The sequence below is a fragment of the Acanthochromis polyacanthus genome, chromosome 10 (assembly GCF_021347895.1).
Source record: "Acanthochromis polyacanthus isolate Apoly-LR-REF ecotype Palm Island chromosome 10, KAUST_Apoly_ChrSc, whole genome shotgun sequence".
Classification (NCBI taxonomy): Eukaryota; Metazoa; Chordata; class Actinopteri; family Pomacentridae; genus Acanthochromis; species Acanthochromis polyacanthus.
In genome coordinates, this window is record NC_067122.1 from 36,514,782 (window position 1) to 36,535,765 (window position 20,984).

Consider the following 20,984-nt stretch of genomic DNA (forward strand, 5'->3'; position numbering starts at 1 on the left):
GATCGTAAAGCGCAGTCTCGATTACGGGGTTTATTTTTGTACTTAAGCCATATATGAGGCGCAACGTATTATTGGGCGCATGCTAAAACAAGGAAACGGAAGAAAAATAGTGAGTTTGGTTGAACTTTATTCTACTACGTATTTAAAAATACACACATTATTTTTTGATCAATCTTTTGTCACACATCCATCAAAGTCCTCATCTTCTGTATCTGAATTGAACAGCTGGGCAATTTCGACATCAAACATGCCGGGTTCACTCTCGTCATCGTCGGAGTCAGTCTCGTTGCCGGGTGGCTGTTCAGCAATGATGCCGAAGCAACCATAACTGATTGAATGAGCCATTCGCAGTTTCACTGTACCGGCCGTGTGTACTTAGACTTGCATGGCTTAATCTTTGATACAAGCATATGCTACTGGCAGGATCAACCAGGTAGCCCAGACGGAACGAGCGTGCGGCGCACGCCCGAGCGTAGAGCTGGGTGGCGGCGGTCGGGACCGGGGCTGCGTTGTGTGGCTGTGTTGGGGTGAACGGACAGACGGTGCGGCTTGGAGAAATGACTGTGTCATCCGGACAGTCGACCGCCGCCTGAGCGGGACGATGCCAGCAATGATGCCGGCTTCCGCAAAAGCTCGGACGATAGTCAGTACTGTGCGTAGCTTTATGTAATGTTCTCCAATCGGTTTATCGCTGCCAGCGTGTGTAGTGTATGTATTACGTCCCTATGTCGGCAGGAATTGGTCCAACAGTCAGATTTTGGAACTCAGTGCGCACACATAAGACGCACCGGGTTAAAAGGCGCACCATCGATTTTTGAGAAAATTAAAGGCTTCTAAGTGCGCCTTATAGTGCGGAAAATACGGTAAGTCATTTTCCATTTTCCTCCATTGTTCTGGGACTTTAACAAAAACTCTTTAAAATTACAGCCGAGATTGTCATTTTTTTGCTGAAAAAACCACACTACAAATCGGGCATCTATCTTTGGAGTCAATTTTACAAGTCTTGAGAAAAACTCATTTTATATATACAGCCGTATTTCACTGGCTTTATGGTAAAGACTTTTACACCAATACTTACATCTGATTTGCTGGTTCTATCTTCCAAAACATTACACTACTGCACCACTAAACCACATTCTCAGTCAGGTTTTGATATAAACATACTTTTTCTTGTTTCTGACATATCACAAAGGAGACGTCTCATAAGATAAAACATTAGCATGAATACATTTATCTCTGCCTACTTGATGATAATGTGGGCCAAATAGTTCAAGCACTTAAAAGTCAATATAGTCTTCAGAAGGTCTGACTTTACTTGTGTGCACAACGTCTGTGATACACACTGTTCTCTGAATTGTGAAAGACATCCAAAACAACAATGTTTCTGTGACAACCGGCTTGTAGCTGCTCCGTCACAGAAAGAGAAAAATGAACCACAGGCCTCCGCTCCGATTCACCTCACCTCACATTTTGAACTCCTTGATCTTTCCACTTGACACAGCTAAAAACCACAGACTGAATTCAATAGTGCACCAATATTATTGACAAATGCTTTTCATGCCGCTCACAGCAGACTGTCTGTCACACAGCCTGTTGACCAGCATATTGATTTGTGAAAGGGAGAGAGAGGTGAATGACAGAGGGCAGGGAGGGATGAAGAGAGGAGAGAGATAGCAGTGAATGGTGGGACAAAAGAAAGAGGTGGCTCGACAAAAAGCAAGAAGGTGCTTGTCTTTATAGCTGCAAATCTTGTGACCAGCGAGAGGAGATTAGTGGGAAAACGGTCGTGTTTTGACACGAGTCTAAGGGAGTAACAACCGAGAGTCAGACGAGGGGAAACGGTGGAAAAAATGCGTCGCTTGATGTGATTTTGATGACATGCAGATAGAAGAGAAGAAGACGGGAGAGCTGTGGAAAGGATTTCTGCATGATGTCATCCAACAAAAACAAAAACTTGTATAATCATTGACCTGAGCCAACGGATCTGTTCTCTCCCGCTGCCTCCTCTGGTTCTCATTCTCTCTCCCCTGTCCTTTCCTTCTAAAATCAGACTCTCTGGAGAGGGACCAAGGTCTTTGTGAGCAAACAGAAAACAGCTGATAATCAGTGTAATTACCGCCTGTGTGTGTGTGTGTGTGTGTGTGTGTGTGTGTGTGTGTGTGTGTGTGGTTGTGTGTATTTTGTGTGTGTGTGTGTGTGTGTGTGTGTGTGTGTGTGTGTGTGTGTGTGTGTGTGTGTGTGTGTGTGTGTGTGTGTGGTTGTGTGTATTTTTGTGTGTGTGTGTGTGTGTGTGCGTGTACCCAAGCAACATACCCGCAAAATCTCTTCAACACAGCTGGAGTCATTTGGGAGGCTGACCTGGAGAAAACAAAGGAGAAACAGAACTGGCTTCAACACTATTTATAGCAGCATTACATTACACCAAACAGCAGGAACCAGAGATTTAAGCAGCAAAAATATAAAGCAGATCCATCACCGCCGCAATCATAATTGACTGCTGACTCTCACGGCACATGTGCAGTTTACAGTGATCCATGTGGCAGATTTACCGCTCACAAGTCGTCATAATTTCTGAAACAATAGGCCCTTGATTTCAGGAAGAAGTAGACAAACGCTGCTTTCTTCTCTCTAGTCAGAGCTGTGTTTCATTGGTGGCAGATTTTATCAGGTGTGGCTAGTTAGCTAATTAAGATAAGCTTAAAATATATCCTCATTGGTTAATAAAACTTTGTTGTTGCATTGCAGTGCAGAGTTAAAAAGGTCGGTGGGTGTAATGCGGCAACGCCCTCTTAATGTGTGCTGGACTTGTGTATTTCTAATTTGGCCAGCTTTACACTTTTATATCAATTCAGATCGACATATTGGACTTTTATTGGACAGCTTTAGTTTGTACTGACTTGACAGATTAAAAATTTACATGCAAAATATCTGATCAGCTCATAAAACTGTACTAAACTACAGAAAACAGTTAAAATAGCTTCACCATGACCAGTAAAATGCAACGTATACACTGATTAATGATGAGTCACAGAGCAAAGGTTTTATTCATAACAGAATATTATTTATCACTATACAGTAATATATTTTAGGATGTTTTTATTTGTTACTCTGCCATGTGATGATTGCCGTACATTTGTCATTTTGTCTGTCTGTCTGTGTGCAACATTACTCAAAAATCTACAAATAGATTTGGATGAAATTTTCTGGGAGGGTCAGACATGACACAAGGACCACCTGATTAGACTTTGGTAGTGATGCAGCTTATAGTCTGGATCCACAGGTTTGTTAAAGGTTTCTGTATCATTGCCAGATAGCGTCATGGCATCACTGTAACCATGACAACAAGTGAACACTACATCAGCTGCCTGCTGATGATCACATGATTGCGATCCTACTACAAATCCACCACTGTGGACTAATCGGGACTTATCTGTGAGAAATGATACAAGGAACACTTGATTAAATTGTGGGGGTGTTTACGAGTCCCATCAATTCAGCCGTGGGGGAGTACTGCGATATCTGAGTGCTTTTCTTGTTTATTTTGCACTCACACCCACATCTGTGTCCCTTTACCTCAGTATGTGTCACTTGTGAAATCGTTAGCAGACATATATTTCTTGTTGACAAACCTTAAAAGTGCACTGATGCATTCGCTTCATCGTTGTATTTTTGTGAGTTATTAGAGTTGTGGGTCACTGCATGACAAAAGAAGGTATTCTGCGCTTATGAGTCAGACTTGGTACAGTTTTGCCAGGATAATAACAAAATAATAATATAATAATAACTTTATTTATATTACACTTTTATATAACAAAGTTTCAAGGTGCTGTACAAAGTAGGCATTGAAATACAAAATATAAGAGTAATTAACATGAATAAAATGTAAAAGGTAAAACAAACAAGCAGGCTGACACTGTGAAGTCAAATATAAAAAAGTAAAATAAACTAACCACACTAAAACCTATTGAGATAAAGTTTGCTTGGTAACACTAGGGGCGCTGCTGTAAATGCTGAAAAAGGAAAAAGTCTGTTGTCAATTTCCCCCTGTGGTCATTTGGAAATTACCCATAAAAGCATTTTTGCTATAGATCACTGTCATAAAAGAGCATTTTTTTAAAAACTGTTGACATGACACCAGCAGCTACCACAGAGGTCTGATATTTGACAAAACTCCCGAGCGCTTAGAAGCAGAAGATTTATTTCTTTCATGGTTCATTGCATTCGTAAAATCTATGGGCTGAGTGGGAAATTGTGAGTGGAGTCTGTGTGGGAAATGTCCATACGAAGTGATCCGCACAATACATAATCACCCCGAAGACAGAGAACTTTTTTGGTTTTTGACCCAGGAGAGCAATTTTCATTTATTTGAGCATGTCAGTCCAGTTCTCCTTCATGAAAACTCAAGTCAAAGTCAAATTATTGCAGCAGTGTACAACATCCCAAATGTGTAAATCTTCCATATACCTGCATTTTTGCACCACTACACCTCCTTGAATTCATAATTAACAATAAATCATTAGCATGCTAAGCTAACTACCTTACTACTTAACCCAGAAGTAGAATATAAACATACCTTTTAAGCCTTTTCTTCCACTTTCGCTTATTTTTGTTGAAACAAACATCTTAAATAGACTCTTGAAATTCCAAGTTCTTTTTATGACAGCCCAATGCACACCACTACAGCATGTGGAGGAATCCAAAACTCCAAAGTCCTGCCAGGTGCTCCACCCTCAGCGGTTCAGTCAAGGTCAAAACATTCATAGAGATCATTTAAAACTGTGCCATTACTGCTGTACGGTTGCAAATTTAATATTAACAAAATGGAAATCTAAACATTTGTGTGCTCTTTGTCTCAGACATGAATACCACATTTAGCCGCCTCATTTCATCCTTGAGTGATTGATAAACACTGGTCTGTGACTGTGGCCCAAGAGAAGTAATGAAGGGACAGTTAGAAAGCTGAGATAGTTCAGTTTTCAGATTCTAAAAAAGCCATGAAATGCCTGTGGTTTGGCCTGTGTCGCGTTAACCACAAGGCCATCTCATCTCCACAAGTCATGGCTCTGCCGGGAGTGTTATTTAAGAAAGAAAGAAAGAAAGAACGAAAGAAAGAAAGAAAGAAAGAAAGAGGTTGTTTGAGCTTAGACATTTGCTGCTACTCCGATTAACCAGTTCAGTGACTTCACACACTAATCTGTGTTAACATGTGCCGCTGTCAATAAAGTCTTTCTTTGTGAACAGGAGTAGTCTGAAGTGATGACTGAAGCATCATGACAGCGGATGCAGGCCGATCAGTTTAGGCAATTATATATAATAAAACTGGGACTTCAACGCGTGCATTTTGATTTATTAAGTGCAGAAAAAATAACATGTTAAAAACAAAGAATGCATTTCATCGCATTTTTCTCAGTTCCCTAATTTCTGGCACACCGGTAACACTGATGAACACTCCAGCCCAGTAGGTGGCGGTAATGAACCTAAAGTCTGTTTGCTAGCCGTAAGATATGCAGGATGAACTGAGTGAATCAGCACACAAGAAAGTTTGGTGAACAGTGATGGAAGATTAGACCACATTGAGCTTGTTGGGTGGAAAGTTTTCTTTCAAAAATATTCCCAGTGGCAGCTTAGACAAAAGTGTGGTTGTGTGCAAATTGTGCAACAAAGAGTTTTCTATCACCTCAATGCAACACATGTTGCTAACGTTAGCTATGACAGGCCTGGTACCGGCAACTGGTGTACCCAACCCATAATAGACCACTTTTTAAGACATTAAAACTGCCTGAGTTTACAAAAACTCTTGAAATGTTGAATATAAACGCTATTAATGCACTTTAAGTTTGCAGTAATCTGTGAATGCAGCAGACAGATAGAAAATGCAGAAAAACATGAAAGAAACATTTTTATTGTTCAAGTTCACGTATATGTCTATTCATCGATTCAGCCATCAGCCAAAATTCATTTGAATTGAAAAACTTTGCTTATACTGTCAAAATTATTATCGCAATGAATCAATTACAAAGCCTCTAATTAGATCATTTTTAAAAATTGTGTCCCACCACTAATTTGATTACATTAATTTTTAAGTTGAGATGTGTTAACTGCTACAGTGTAAAGAGAGTACTGCTGTTAAAAAACACCCTTTTTGTTTGAGGCGTTTGCAAACCAAATCTTACAGCATTTGTGTTTAAATAGCAGTACTTTTAAAGTAAAAGTGCAGAATACACCACTTTTAAATTCATTATTTAATTATTCACAGAAAATCATGTGAACAATTAAAAGTTTTAATTGCATCCTCCCACTAATTAAAATGAAAAAAAACCCCAAAAACCCTTACTTTCTGCAGTATGTGTCGCCGCTCATGCAGACTTCTATTTAGTCATTATTTCTGCTGCTGGAAACACATGATTGTGTTTGTTAAAACCTAAAAAAGACTAAAATAAAAGTCCATATCTTGAATTACGGCCTTCCAAAAAAGTAATTGAGAACAAAATAAAGCAAGTCGCTGGGTCAGAGCTTGACTTGGATCAGTCCAACAAACAGGCTCATTAAAGGAGAAAAAGACAGAGCTAAAGGAAGGAGGGAAGAAAAAAAAACCATGTCTAACATATTACAGCACCATAACCTCTGCTACACACCATTACTAATAGCACTAACACGAACAGAGGAGCGATTTAGTAACCATGATGAGGACGATGACTTCATATTCAGACCCAAATCGCCAACTGTTAAAACAACAAAAGGGAGTTTAGCTTCAGTGTGCGGCTCAGTCAAAACTGCTTGAGCTCACCGACCAAAAACATGAGTCTGTATGTTTTCTAGACATGAGCTGAGTTTCCACTCGTTACCCGACATCAGCATATTAATTCGACAGTGAGTCAACAGGAAACCAGAGTGGGAGGACGAAGACGAGTTCTTCCCAACAAAAGACCCGAGGCTACTTTCTACCAAAACACATCTTACAGGCTTTTGCTCTGGGCTACGACAATAGAAAAACAGACGCGGTACATTTCTATCATGTGATAATAAACCAGCGCTCAGGTGTTTAGTTAATGAAAGAATATCTGCACATGAGGTTTGGATGTAGCTTAGAAAGACATCGTTAGCATGTAGCAAAGCACCTGCCATACTCTGTTGCAGTGTATCGTCCTTGAACCTTGCGTGCATAGATTTTTTTGGCCTCTTGAAGCCTCCGTAGAAGCTGTAAACAATCACCTTATATCACCGCTGAACGGAGAACATGCTGGCAAAAAGTTGCTTACAAACCTGTCCAGCAAACTAGAGCGACATAAAGTTGACTAAATATTTATTTCTAAGGTTCAACATTCAAATCACCCAAAATGAAAGCAATATGAGATTTGCTCTAAAAGCAGGTTTTCCACCTTTCACTGTATACTTTTATTGTTGGCATTTGACATTTTATGGTACATTTTTTAGTTTGGTCCATTTTTATTCAGACTATATTTTACACATTTTGTATCTTAGTGTATTTTTCTATTATATTTATACTTTGCATCAGTAGTCACTTTGCTTCCTACTGTAATAACAGAATTTCCCTTTGGGGATCAATTAAGTATATCTATTCCATTCTAATATGTAAATTCAAGATTACAACAAGAAAAACAGCCAAGGCTGCTCAGCTGACGTATTATTTCTGACGGATGAAATCTTTAATAAAAAATGATCTTGCACTGAGCCCAGGCATGTGTTATGCATGTGCATGTTATGTACTAATACTGAATCGTGTGTAAATTACTCTTATAAAGGTCTGTTGATCACTTCACAACTTTGGCTAGCCTTTGTTTTTGCTAGTGTTAAGATAACCATTTACTCCAGGCTTTTATTTTGAAGGCATATTTTTAATCCTATTTGCTTTTAATTGTCACCATTCCAGCAGCATACGAAGTATTTATCTAAGAAGCTGTTTCTTGACATGATGAAGACGCTGCCGAAAAGTCTGAAAATTCACGTAAAGATGAAAGAAAACGGTTCCACGCTGTTGCAAAGGATGTGTCTAAACTTAGGAGCGCCGAACTGGATTGGGGACAAGCTCTGACGGCGTTTCCTGAAGAAAGGAGTGAAGGACAGAAAAGTGAATTTGTGTTCAAAATAAGGCTAACAGCTGAACGTAAATAAAGGCTTTGTGAAACATCAGGAGCTTCACTATTGTCTGGCTGGGTTGGCTACATCCATCCATCCATCCATCCATCCATCCATCCATCCATCCATTCTCTATACACCACTTTATCCTCACTGGGGTCGCAGGGGTGCTGTAGCCTATCCCAGCTGACTCGAGCGAAGGCAGGGGACACCCCGGACAGGTCACCAGTCTGTCACAGGGCTACATATACAGACAAACAATCACACTCACATTCACACCTACGGGCAATTTAGAGTCATCAATTAACCTCAGCATATTTTTGGACTGTGGGAGGAAGCCGGAGTACCCGGAGAAAACCCACGTATGCACAGGGAGAACATTTTGCTGCAAGGCGAAAGTACTAACCACTACTCCACTGTGCAGGGGTTGGCTACATACATGACCTAAATATGTACTGTAGCGGGTGGCAGGAATTGATGGGACTCAGAAACACCCCACAGTTTAATCATTTGTTCCTTGTATGACTTCCAACACATAAATCATCAATTTGTAGTAGGATCATAATAATCACGGGATTGTCGTGAGGTAACAGACACGGGGTTCACGTCATAGTTACAGTGACGCTGTGCTATATCTCGCAATGGGAAATCCTTAAAAAAAAAACGTGGATCCAGACTATAAGCTGCATCACTGCCAAAATATAATCACTTGGTCCTTGTGTCATTTCTGACCTTCCCTGAAAATTTCATCCAAATCCGCTGATTTGTTTTTGAGTAATGTTTCACACAGACAGACAGATTCACAGACAAATGTACGTCCATTGTCACATAACTCCGTCGTTACTTGGTCAGTAATTAAACAAAGCTAATCTTCAAAACTGCAAAACAAATTTTAAAATGAAGCTTAAGTTCAATTTGGAGTTAACGGACAGTGAACAGTTAACTTTTGATGTTCTAAAACAGCGTCTGATTTGCTAATTTGTTTTGGTTTTTTTGGGCCAAGTTGGTTTCAGTTCACCATCAGGAAATATGCAAGCAAATCATCCTCACCAGAAACTGAATCCGAATCATTGGAATTTCTATTTATTAAATTGAAAGTATATTCCAATAAACCCGAACCAAATAGATTAGTTGGAATTAAATTCTGTTCTCTGAAATTGTGTTTTATTCTCACTGAAAAAAAATCTGAAACTGAATTTGTAGAAACAAATTTTGATTCTTCAAATTCTGATTCTGTCTCGCATCTGTAAGTAAACTGGATTTTATTGTGAAGATTAAATACATTTTCAGAGAACACAATGCCAAACTATTTCAGTCAGTTTCAAGTTTACTGGAGCACAGTTCAGTTTAATAAATACAAATCCAGTTTCTGGTGAGACTCTTTTGCTTCCATAAGTAAACATCTGGTGGTGTAAAATCTCAGTTCGGAGCATCTCTGCTGGTGCAGCTGCTTTTACTTCACTGCTGAATCTTCTTCATCATCTCCACAACAGTTTCCTTGGTGAATTTTAAGAGGAGTAAGTTTAAAATCAAAATAGAATTTTAAAGTGGAGTTCAAAATTTTGGAGAAACTGAATACATTTAATGTAGATTTAAAGAAATAACTAAATTGAGGTTAAATTTAATCTTTCTTCATTTTGAGATGAAAGTTGATTTAGCTGGGTTTCAAAACTGATCAGTTTCAATGAAACTCAGCGTATCTCATGTCGTTTCCAGCCCCTCCACCTTCCTTTAGCTCTGCTTTGCTCTTCAACACCTCCTCAGGGAAATATGTGGCTCTCCAGCTCATATGTGCTCCGCTGTGTTCACCTGCTAGCTGCTGCTACGTTACAGCGGGTTTATCAGAGCTGCAAGTAGAAACGCTGCTCATTAGAGAGAACCAAAACAGTAATGTTTGCTGCCATAAAATTAAAACGATGAGCTGGAAAACACTAAAACACGTCATGGAGCTGAGGGTAACTGCAGAGCTGGTTGTCCTGAAGCATGGTTTAAATTTGTTTGATGGTTCATAAGGAAATTGTGTGATCACACTAAACCAAAGGGAAGTCCCAAATACATGTAGATGGTTAAAAGAGAATGAAAGAAAAGTATTTATCACAGCTTTTATGATATGATGACCATAGTTTTACTTTGCTGTAAATGATGGGTGAAGCAGAATTTGCTACATTATACAGTTACATATTCTGTTAGTGAATTCAAAAATTACTGATAAACTGCAAATGTGGAAATCTTTCAGCTGTAAACAATAAATTATGCTTGTATTACAAATGGCAAACTGTCAATGACTAAATAGAATACAAATTCTACACTGTAAACTGTCACTAATAGATTGTAAATTATAAATTCTAAAATATAAAACAAAACTCAATTATGAATTCTAGATTATATATTAAACAAGCTAAATAAATGATAATATTTAAAACAATAACGTTACTGGGATTACATTCACAAACTAGTTTCTGTTAATTGATGGCAATATAATTTTTTTTTTTAGAAAAGCAACATAAAACACTTTACTTTCTACTTTCTTAATGTTCATTTGTATTTACAGAAGAATTTCCAGCATTTACGGCTACTTAGTAATGTGTCTCCCTACATAGGCATTTTCAAATACATAAAACTCAACAATAAAACAATAGAAAACAATAGAAGTCAGTATAACAGAGGCACTCTTGTCCCAAACCAATGACAAGTAGCACCTCCTGTGCAAAATAACACTTTTTCTGTGCCATTTTCTTAAAACTTTCAATCTTTTAGGAGTCAAATCTGAATGACGCAAACAAGAATATTCAAATGTCTTCTTGCTTCTGTATGAAACACAGCTGACAGGTAAAAATGGAATGGTATTTATTTCTGTCTCCATCCATCCCTCTATACATCCGCCTCGCCTCCTTTCACTTTAGACATCCTTGTTTTACTTCACTGGAGCATACTGACACCAGCAGGTTAGTCTGAACTAGATATGTATTATTGTAAACACACCACTGAGTCATTTCAAAGAGCTCCATTCAGAGTTCAGTTCAAGGAAGCAGGCTTTAATGGCTTTTAATGGACAGGTGACTCTTCCATGTAAATGTGTGTGTGTGTGTGTGTGTGTGTGTGTGTGTGTGTCATTGTGTGTGTGTTTGTGCGTCTCCCTAATTGATCTCACTGTGAGATCGCGGTTAATGTCAAGGACTAAGAGATGGAGGGAACACAAAAGAAGAAAAAAAATAGACGGATGTGCGAGAGATGCAGAGTGAGTCTGCAGGAGGAGAAAGGACGAAATTCAGAGAGAAAATAGATACCAAAGAAAAATGAGAGAGAAAGGCTGAAGTGAGGGAGAGATTCGGGGGGAAAATATAGCCGAGGCAATTACTGAGGCAGAAATCCTTTCTCTCTGAAATAGCTGCTCAGATAGATAGACGTACACACACACACACACACACACACACACACATACACATACACATACACGTACACATACACGTACACATACACACACACACACACACACACACACACACACACACACACACACACACACACACACACACACACACACACACACACACACAGGAAGACACTCAGAGATACATGTAGATTCAACAAAACACACACATCTGCACAGTCGCCTTTACACACAGCCACTATGGATTTGCCTTGTTATTATTTCATCAAGCAACTGCTTAAAAATGCAAAAATCTATTGAATAAAATTCCCTGAGCCTAAGGTGAAGCTGTGAAATTTTTTGTCACACCAGCACTCCAGATTTTAAAAATGTTTTAGCCTTCTGACACGAAGAAAAACTCAAAACTAAGGAGCTGAATTCAGAGAATATTTTTATTTTCTGCTTGAAAAACAACTTAATCATAGTCAGACCCTCAAAAAGACGTGGATTCACCAAAACGCACACCTACATCCACTATGGATTTGCCTGATTTTTGATTTATCAATTAAATGATTATTTTATTTGGCTATAAATTAGGGCATGGACATTAACGTGGAAATTTCGACTAATAAGTTAATGAAAAAAAAATCACACGTTAAAAGAAATAATGCACCTTTTTTAGTTCCCTTATTTCTGGCTCAGCAGTAACATTGATGAACACTTCAGCCCTGTAGGTGGCGCTAATGAACCTAATGTCTGTTGACCTGACCCAAAGAAGATGCACAGGACGAACTGAGTGAATCAGTGCAGAAACATCAGACCAACATGGTGGCCAATTTGATCGCAAATTTTGTCTTTTATTACAAAAACTGTTCAGCAAAAAGCATTTCTGAAAGCATTTTAGGTGAAAAATAAGCTGCCGAATCTGTCCTCATTTTAGTTCAGTGATGGCTAGTTTAGACGTGTAGCAAAAGTTTCGCGATGCATTGGACCTCTGCTGCCCACACCGAATTTGCATAAAGTCAAAGTCAAGTCTATTTTATGCAAGTGAGCTTGGGTCAGACGCACCAGATTGCAGCTCAAACGCAGCACAATCGGCATGCAGTGCGGTGCATTTCATATAAACAATGAATGGGATGTGAGAAATTGACGATCGTGTGGACGCATTAGCTATGACCGTCCTGGCAAACGGTGTAGCCATCCCATAATAGGCCACTTTTCAAGACATTGAAAGTGCTTGAGTTTACAAAAAAGTAAAAATGATCTGCTGAATCTGTCCCCGTTTTAGTTCAATGACGGCTAGTTCTAATGTTTAACGAAAGTTTCGCGATGCATTTGCATAAATGAAACTAGTGATGGACTAATGAGCTCTGGGGAGATGTACCATACGTTAGCTATGACAGTCCTGGTACTGGCAAACGGTGTAGCCATCCCATAATAGACCACTTTTTATAACACTGAAAGTGTTAGAGTTTACAGAAAGACTTAAAATGTTGAATATATTTGCACTTTGAGTTTGCAGTAACCTCTGAATGTAGTGGACAGATGAAAAATGCATATAAATAGAAATGAAACAAACATTTTTCCTGTTTAAATTCATGTATAGGTCTCTTCACCGATTCAGTCATCCACCAAGTAAAAAGCTTTGCTTATTGTTTATATTGCTATTTGTCAAAAATGTGATTAATCGTGATCACTTAATTACAAAGCCTGTAATTCATTACATACATTTTTTAATCGTGTCCCACCACTGCTGTAAATACAAAAACACTGATAAAAAAAATCCAATCTGGTTTCAAGGTGAAGCTGTGAAATACTTTGAAAATCTTTCATCCTTCTAACACTCATGTTCAAAGACAACAATCACTCAGAACTGAGGGGCTGAATTTAGGGAATATTTGGTTTTTCTGCTTGAAAAACAACTTAATCACAGACACATACGCACTGTAATGATCACTTTGCAAATGTTTTACGATTCTGGCAGGCACACATAAGCCCACATGACACAGGAAATATATGAAGCGGTTGACGGAAATAACATCTTATGTGTAACCATTATAAGTTATAACCTCTACAGGATGAAATCTAACACAACAATGTCTCTCTTTTTAAAACACGGAGCTCTTCAGTGACGAAGGACATTTTACTTGGAGAAAAATGCATTTCCCAGAATACATTACATCAATCCCCTTCTGAGAAGCTCAACAGATTGAAGGATGTTTTACTGGTAGTCACTTTAACACATTTACTGCAGTTCAAGAAACACTTGTTAGTTTTGTGTTTTTAAAATGAAAACATGACTGAGATCACGCTGACTGACAGGTAGATCATTTACTGTACATTTACATGTTTTGTGGTGTCACAAAGGGGCTTGTGAAGGAAGTGATAACACTGGGGAACACTCATTTTGTTGCATTTAAAAAAAGACTTTTCTATAGTCAATTTGAGTGTGCTGATTTCCAATCTGAAGTCGGTTTTTGTCTGCAAGCTACAGATTTTATGCAATTTGACATTTTTATTTATTTTTTAATGTAAAAGAACACACTTTAGACTGTGTTTTGAACTGTCTAAAAAGAGTCTCCATTCAGCAGGACTATAGTAAGGCACACCCAGTTCTTTGAGAAGCCCTGGGATGTCATGGCAGTAAACAAACCATCTGTCTTCTGAAAAGAAGGTCCCAAAAAGCTGGTCACGTTTTCTGAAATATGATACTTTAACAGAGTGATCAACAAGATTCCTGCCTTGTAATCTTGATGCCAAAATCTCTGCTGCTTTCTTTGAAAGACCTAAATCCCGCACTAAATCATTCAGTTCAGCCTGGGGAAGAGGTTTACGCAAGTTCACATTTGTACAATTTCATTAACCTCAAATTGCATACAAACTAGAGCTTGTAGAGAAAAACTAATTTCAGATTTGAAATCAGCGCCTAAAACTCCTTCAGAATCAGTTAAAATATCCAATGCAACTCAAAGTTACTGAAAAAGTGTTCCCCTGTGTAATGAGCATTATTAGCTCCAACTGCAAATCACCTTGTGTAAAATGTAAGGAATTATGATAAACATGTAGAAACAGGAACACGTGTTGTCGCCTCGTTACATTATTCTTTAATGAAAAAACTGCATGTAAATGAATAGAAGGTAGATGGAGCATAGCATAGATTTACTCCTCACTCCACCTTTTAATTCTCTCCTCTCTTCTGGTTATATGTGTTTCCATGGTTACAAAGTAGTCTTGCATTAAATTTTGCCACTTAAATTATCCCTTAACCTCATACTATCACCTTCTTAATAGTTTGATTGCCCAATGGATTTTATATTTAGAATCAATGCTAAAAATATGTCATGGTTTGGTTCATTTTGCTGACGAACTTCTAGAATCAAAGCTTAAAATGTTCTGTTTAAAAGATAAGCAGTTTTTAAAGACATTGTGGTGACTCCTTGATTAGACATAAGCATCTGTAAATGGATGAGTTGTATAAGACTTCACCACCCATACAGCTGGCATGAATGGGGAAATTAGCTGAAGAGACCAAAACTGTTGTCTTTTTTGTTTTTACCAGGCTTTAAACATGTTTATTTCTGCTGTAAACTTTGGGTTTATGAGGATTAACTTGCTTTTGGAGCCATATTCCAGTTTGGTTTATTGCAATGGCTTCATTTTTCAGCCACTGTGGTTTAAAATAACTACGGCTTTAAATGGAAACCAATGCGTATAAGTCATATAAAGTGCAATACCACAATTGACCACTAGTTGGTGGCACCAAAAATCTTTACTCTGATTCAAAATGCATCAAATTGCCTCATGAAATTCAGGACATTCAGTCCACAGGTCAATATGATGTCATTAGCTACATTCACACATTCTGAACGAATAAATAAAATAAATCCATAATTCCACAGGTATTAGGCTTTAAGTCGAGGTAAATCTGTGGGGTTGAGTGGATTAATAGACAGCTGTTTGGAGGAAGTATCCAGGAGTATCATTTAATAGATAACTGGAGTCACATAGTCATTGTGTTCATTCACTAGAGATTTTTAATTCATTTTCTTGTTGTGTTGATTTAGCAGTTAGCAGCAGCCAACTGACTAAGATTCCAGTATCCAGCTTTTTGGGTAAACATTTGGATATTTTGTTGATGGTTTCAACTGTATTACACATTGTATGCAGTTTTAACTTCAAGAAGGATATGTACAATGCATGAAATTGAGTTTTTCTGTCTGTCTGTCTGTCTGTCTGTGCGCAACATTACTCAAAAACTGACGGATTTGGATGAAATTTTCAGGGAAGGTCAGAAATGACACAAGGATCAAGTCATTTGAATTTGGTAGTGATGCAGCTTATAGTCTGGATCCACGAATTTGTTAAAGATTTCTGTATCATTGCTAGATAGGGGTATGGCATCACTGTAGCTATGACAACAAGTGAACACTACATCAGCTGCCTGCTGATGATCACATGATTGTGATCCTACTACAAATCAACCGTTGCAGACTTATCTGTCAGAAGTAATACAAAGAACAATCAATTGTGAGAGTGTTTCTGAGTTGTATCAATTCCCACCATCTGCAACATATCTCGGTCACGTGATTCGGTATGCGTACATAACGTACACATACATAACACACGCCTGTACTACACGAAAGGTGATTTTGTTTGTGGTTACATCTATATTAAATGGCCACATTCTATGGTGCCGTGATTTCTGCCACTGGACATGCTACTATGACTGGGCAGCCTTGGTGGAGTACTGCGCTCTGAACACTTTTCTTGTTTCTCTTATCTTATAGTGAAGATGCTGTACGCCTCAGCTATATGCTCTAATGAGGTTTTTGTGGAACCCATTAGGTGAAAGTATCCATTTGCATCCATTTTTATGACCTTTCTATGATTTAAAAATTGTGCACGCTGAGATCTTTGACTTGTTTTACAAAAGGCTCTCTGCTGTAGCTATTTCCACACTCTTGATATATGTATAATTCAGAGTTTAATATGAACACGGAGACGCTTCAAGTAAATCTGAATAATCATTTGCATTGCACTCACTGTATCGTGAGCACCAAACATCAATGTATACAGTATAAAGAGGGTTGAATCCAGTGATAATATCTAAAAAAAGCCTTGTTTTTGCTGCAAGTATACCATACATTATGGCCTGACACTCCTCTCCGATTTGCTGAATGGGTGCTTATTACATTAATTTGTCACATTAGCGAGGAGCCTGTTTATACTCCACAAGCATTCACCTATAAAATTACATAACAAACACATTTAATGTGATTCCACTCAAATTATTTTCTTTTATATGCCTCTGTCTTTTCATGTTTCAAATCCACCAGAGTGTCTTGTTTCTTTTGTACTGGAATTAAAAATCATTAGGAGGTAATTACAGTAATGTGTTTAAGACTGAAGAAACAGGCTCCACGCTCTCGGTATGTGTGAGGGAGAGATGAATGACTCAGTGAAGGCGTGTGGGATGACAAAATATGAATTAATAAAAACACCCCAAAACACACACAGTCTACTCATACATACAATAACATAGAGATGGTAACGTGGAGATTGGCAGAAACAGGAGATGAAAGAGAGAAGAGAGGATAATGAGCAAAGAAACAGAAAGACAGAGTCAAACAGAATGAAATCTCCAGTCTGATGAATGTAAACACGTTCTCCTGCACTGTCCTCTGAGAGCTATTAACACATCCGCTCATATTTCTGCTTTATTTTACAGCCATTTTCTCAGGATATTTTCTCAGCAAGATGTAGAAAAGATTGACTCTGTTCACTAAATTACACAAAAGCGTCAAACTTCCTCCTTTTAACGCGACTCTTTGAGGCTGGAGAGAGAAAAACTGTTGCTTTGCTGTCATGAAAAATGCCAAAGTCAAATGAAAACTGTCAATCACCCAGTCGGTTCGATTGAAGTTTCGAGTCGTGTACGGTTCAGACTGAGGACCAACAGGGTTTGGAAAATCTTCAAGGATTTTTTTGTCCACAGGCTTCTTGTTTATTCGGTTTCATCTGCTCCTTTTATCATCCATATTTCAGCTGTTTACAAAGCTGGAGTGACCGCCATCACTGGGATTACCAGCATGCTAGATAGATCACAAGCGTTGCCCTCAGAGGAGACTGTGTGTGTGTGTGTTGGATCAACAGCTGTGTGTGAGTGATTCACTGATATGTGAGCATGTTTATGTATGAGTCAGCCTCCCTAATAATCTAAGGATGCATGGAAGTAGGTCTGTCACCACATGTGCCCTCTTCACACATTTCCACTGACTTCACCTCTCACAGAAGCCACTTCTGGCTCGTGTCTGTTTTTTCCCTCGTGGAGTTCATATACGTAAAGCACTTGAAATCCAAATTTTAATTCACTGCACACAATGATTCATTAATTAGTGGTAAGTTGTTAAAGTTGTTTTGTCACACTATATAACCATTACTGCTATCAGCTCACATTAAAAGCAGCATATTCAGCTATATATTTTATACAAAAGCAGGGAACACACTGCACTGTAAATCATTTTAAACGTATCCAGCTTAGAAACATAAGTTCCCTTAGCTTTCTGAAAAATGTGATTTAACAACACTTCTGTGGATTATGAGCTGTGAAAGAGTGAAACTAGCTGCGTTAAATTAACTGAACCTGAGAAAACAAGTTCAATAAATTTAAGTTATTAACTTCAATCAATTTGTCACTTAGAAAAAGTAAAGTTTAAGGAGTTTCATCCTCAGGTGTTGAAGTCATATTTAATCAGAGTCAGTACAAAGTCCTTTTTCTGTTTGTCCATCCAAACACTCACATTGTCAAACATTATATATGGTCATCTAGAATTTTTAGTTTACTTCATGTAAGTACACAAGTTTTGCTTGTTAATTAAATTATGTTTGCTTCTAGTTTATTTATTTATTATATCAATTGACGGTCAACTGCACTTATGGGTTGTGAAAGAATGCAATTAGTTGTGATAAATTAACTGAACTTCAGAAAGCAAGTGTAATAAACTTAAGATGTTAAGTTGAATGAACTAGTCAAATAGAAATAATTGCAAGCCTTCTTTCCTCATACATTTTGTAAGTTTCAAAGGTTTTCTGTTTGGTTATTGAAGCCATTTTTGATCAGAATCAGTACAAAGTCTCCTTTTTGTTTGACAGTTTGTATACTCACAGTGTAAAACATCAAACAGGAAGTTAGCTGAATCGTCTCACCTTTTTTAGTTCATTTCATGTAAATATTCAAGTGTTACAAATATGTAGTGCATCTCTTAGTAATGCAAGCTGTTCTGCTGCACTAAAATGTGAGTTTGAATTCACTGAAATTGAGAAAACAAGTTCAGTAAATGTAAAATATTTTGTTAAATCAACGAGTTTCATAGAAACTGATTATAGACAGACTTGTTTTTACATTTTCTAAGTTTAAAGAGTTCCTTTTTCAGGTGTTGAAGCCATTTTTGATCAGAATCACTATAAAGACAATCTATAAGGATGCACCTAGTTAAAGAGAAATAAATTATATATCTATTGGACTAATTATAAATCTAATGGACTGAATTCAACCAACAGTTTATATGATTATGAAAAATAACGATAATTCAATTTAACAAAGACATGCATCAAGTTTACATCATGTCTGTTTTCCCATACTACAAAAACAATAATCTCTTTGTAGTTTGGTGACGTTTGATTACATGCTAGTTTTATTTCTTATTAACCTAATTGAAGGAGTTTAGAGTCAATGTGCCTCAAGTTACTAGAAATGGTGTTTTTTTCAACTTTTAAATTGGTCTGAAAATAAAAAGAAGACATTTTCAGTCCAATTAACTAGAATTGAGCAAAACTCATATATTTACATCAAGTTACGGTAACTAGAAAATACGAGTTCTTCATGGTGTTGTACAGCCGGACAGGAACAGAAAAGTTTGAGCAGTTTCTATTCAAACACTAAGTCACTATTTCAGTCTGCTGCGACAAACATAAACGGAAGCGGCTGTTCAAACTTTAAACAGCCATAGCAGATGGTGATACTAAAAAGTGGGACTAGAGTGATGAGGCCAATTCTGATATTCATAATAAAAAGGAAAAAACAAATCCGCAAAGATTTAATTTTAATTAAACAAGAAGAAAGTTGTTTTTACTGGTATATTGCTGCACTCGTCGAAAGTCTGCAAAGTTACAGAGTCCGTTCCTCAGGGAGTTATTCTCTCTGACAGAAAAAGCTGCTCCTGAACCGCCTGAAACACCTCGTTGGCAGTCTAGACTTTTTGTCTTTCACTTATCTACTTCACCATGTAACACATTTGCATAATGCCCGCCTAGCGGCTAGTTTGGCGAACCCTCAAACAAAACTAGTTGGAGCCGAAGCTGGAAGAGCTTGGTTTGCCGTATATCGAGAAGACACTGCTTTCCTCAGTGCAAACACAAATTCCCTTTGATTTGACTTCCAAAGGAAGACAAAGTAAAGAATCAGTGGTGAAAATTCATTTTTTACTCCTATTCCCCAGCAGTGCAGCCTTGACCTTTGACTGCATTCAATTAATTTTACCGAGGAAGTTCACTTTAATGCTGAATGTTTACAACAGCTAATCATGAAAGATGGGGAAATTTTATTGTCGGGTGAATCTGAAGTATAAGGAACTAATTGTAAATGAGTTATGTTTAAAACAAACAAGGTAGCTGCAGTATAAATCAGAAGGAATGGATTTGGAAGGAGGCGCCTTAAAGAGATAGGTTATAGGTGGAAAATGATGACAAAAATAATGTGTTTTTTGAACAATAATAAATGTAAACATATATCGGTAGAACCCAAAAATTAAATTAAATTTGGCTTTTTATATCACCTTTAACCACATATTAAATTCACAGGTGCCATTCAATGACAGAAGGTTGACAAATTAATGAAAAAACTAATATAAAGTGTCAAAGCCAAGAAGTTTCATTGCTTTTTGGCAGTGATTCTCCAAGTGTATAAAACTGTAATGGAGGGATGATCACCATTCTTCCAAATTATGACTATAAGGGTCAAAACATATGATTCACAGCATTAAACCATTCAGTGATCCTTTATGCCCTATGGATGGCAGCACTATCTTCCAAGAAGAGAACACTACCATCAGGATAGAAGGTTTTAAACCTTAGAACAACTTTGTAGAGATCTACAGTGACTCTCCTTCAAATGGGGCAAGTGAACCAAACCATGCAATCAAAATGCCCCCTAACAGAGCTACCAGATCTCCTCACTGTGGAGATCAAGGGTTCAGGTTTCTCCTTTAATTTGTCACCCATCTGTATATGTTATTCATTAATCTACTTCAGATCCTGTGGGTGAGAGGTTCAAATCCTGGACGAGCCCCCAAATTTGTCATAACCCAGCAAACAGGCACTGACAAAAATTGGAGAAAACATGTGAATCACCAGCAAAAGAGTATTTATTATAAATATTAAAGAACACAGAATGTGTCAATCAGCATCGGTGGTGTAAAACAGGCAGCAGCGCCCACTCAGACTCCTCCACCTCAATGAC

The 20,984-nt window shown here is 37.9% G+C and overlaps 1 protein-coding gene across 2 annotated transcripts in view; it reads right to left on the reverse strand.

Annotated features, from left to right (window-relative positions):
• aff2 (AF4/FMR2 family, member 2) overlaps positions 1 to 20,984 on the reverse strand; it is a 241,069-nt gene that overhangs the window by 101,859 nt on the left and 118,226 nt on the right. For both annotated transcript variants that reach the window (XM_051954950.1, XM_051954949.1), the window contains exon 5: positions 2,314 to 2,358. In XM_051954950.1, coding sequence (XP_051810910.1) covers positions 2,314 to 2,358 — 45 coding nt within the window. The remainder of the gene's footprint in view (positions 1 to 2,313; positions 2,359 to 20,984) is intronic.